This window comes from Apis dorsata, unplaced genomic scaffold, assembly GCF_000469605.1.
Source record: "Apis dorsata unplaced genomic scaffold, Apis dorsata 1.3 scaffold_486, whole genome shotgun sequence".
Classification (NCBI taxonomy): Eukaryota; Metazoa; Arthropoda; class Insecta; order Hymenoptera; family Apidae; genus Apis; species Apis dorsata.
Window position 1 is genome coordinate 1,038,940 of NW_006263721.1, and position 2,051 is coordinate 1,040,990.

The 2,051-nt window shown below is 16.7% G+C and overlaps 1 protein-coding gene across 1 annotated transcript in view; it reads left to right on the plus strand.

The window, feature by feature from the left end:
* Positions 1–2,051, plus strand: part of LOC102677018 (FERM domain-containing protein 5) — a 65,811-nt gene that overhangs the window by 31,853 nt on the left and 31,907 nt on the right. The window contains 1 exon segment of the mRNA XM_006620193.2: positions 701–877. Coding sequence (XP_006620256.1) covers positions 701–877 — 177 coding nt within the window.

Below are 2,051 nucleotides of genomic sequence, written 5' to 3' on the forward strand. Positions count from 1 at the left end.
TTATTTAAAAAATATTTGAAATATATTTTTAATATGATTGTATATAAATAAATATACATATAATAATACATTTTTACAGTATATAAGATACATAAATAATTATTGATTCATATTACATGTATGTAAATAAATTTTTGTTTATGATTATTTTTATAAATAATAATTTTGATATTTATAATATATTAAGAATTAAAGATTTAAGTGAAATAAAATTTTTTGCAAATTCAATTATTTGTAACAATGAACAACTGTGATCAAGGTTTCGATTGCTGTCTTCCCCTTTTTATACTTGAATACCGTGGGTCGATGTCACATGAAACTTTCAAACTCTAGCGACCTAATATATACTGTACTATTCTTATATATCGAAATAAATAAGAAGAATTTTATTTCTGGAGAAAAAAAGAAAAAAAAAATAATAAAATAAAAAATTAAATTTGACAATTAAATATAGAAAAATTCTCTTTTATTTTTTTTCATCTCTTTTTCATCTTTTATCTCCAATATAAATTTTTTTTCTTTCTATGAGTATGATACATGAAAATAAAAAAAAAAGAAACACAATAATTATATATTCAAAAATAAAATACATGAAGATATATCTGATTTAAAATTATTTGATTTTTCAAATATTAGATATGTATATTATAATTAACACATATAAGTAAAATACATTGTCTTTATTATGAACATGTTCCAGACATGGACCCGATTCTGTTTAGTTTTCGCGTGAAATTTTATCCACCGGATCCTCTAAGGCTGAAGGAAGAAATAACTAGGTATCAAGTTTACCAGCAGCTTAAGAGAGATCTTCTTCATGGACGACTATATTGCAGTCCAGGTGAAGCAGCGCTGCTGGCGGCGTGCATCGTGCAAAGTAAGTCTATTTCATTGCGCACAATTTTATATATTTTTATATTTTATATTTTATACAATTAAATATAAATTTTTATTTAACAAATAGTATTTTAATTGATATAAAGATCAATTAAAAATAAAAATTTAATATTTAAATTTATTTATATAATATTTAAATAATATTAAATATTTATTATATTATATTTTAATAATTTAACACTTTTAAATTATAGTTTTATAAATGCGTAATAGATATAGTTTTATAATCAAGATTTTAATGTTAATGATTTCTGTAATTTATTCAAATGGACATATAATAAATAAAAAATAATAGTTAATTAAAATTTTATAAAATTAAAAATGATAAAATTAATTTCTAAATAATAATAAATAATTTAATTAAATTTTAAGAAAGTATTAAATATTTAAAATTTAATGGATATTCTCAAGTTAATCATTAAAAAAACTTAATAAAATACTCATTAAAAAACTCAAATTTTAAAAAATAAAATTAAAATAAAAATATAGTTGATTGAAAAATAAAAAAATTTGTTAAATTAAAAAGGAAAAGAAAATTATAGAAACTATAACAATTAGAAGTAAAATGTAAAGTTTCAATTTATCTTCAATTAGAGAACAGTAGTTCTACTTTTAATTATAATACACAATATGATATTATCTTTGATGTTACTCTAGCATATTCCATTAAATATAAAAACATAAATATGTTTATATTTTAACAAGTTGTTGTTGAATATTTTAAATGCTTATAATATATTTATTCATTTTTTAAAATATCTTTTTATATTTTCTATTAATAAATCTATTAATAATTTTAATTTGAGTTTGAAAAATTTAAAGATCGATCAAAAATATATTGGCTTTCAACGATTTTAATAAATTTCATTATACTTTTAAAAAAGATCTTTACATTGTATTTAAGTTGTTTGAATTAGAAATTAAGATTATAATAATTAAAATAACATGTATTCATATATATATTTATTTATATAAAAAGTAAATAAATATATTTATAAATTATATATTTATTTATAAATAAAAATTTAAAAAATTATTTAATTTTTAATCTATAACTTATTATTATACATAATAATTGAAAAAAATCATAACAATAATTAATTTAATTAAATTTAATTTAATAATTTAAGTAAATTATTTAATAGTAAATTAGT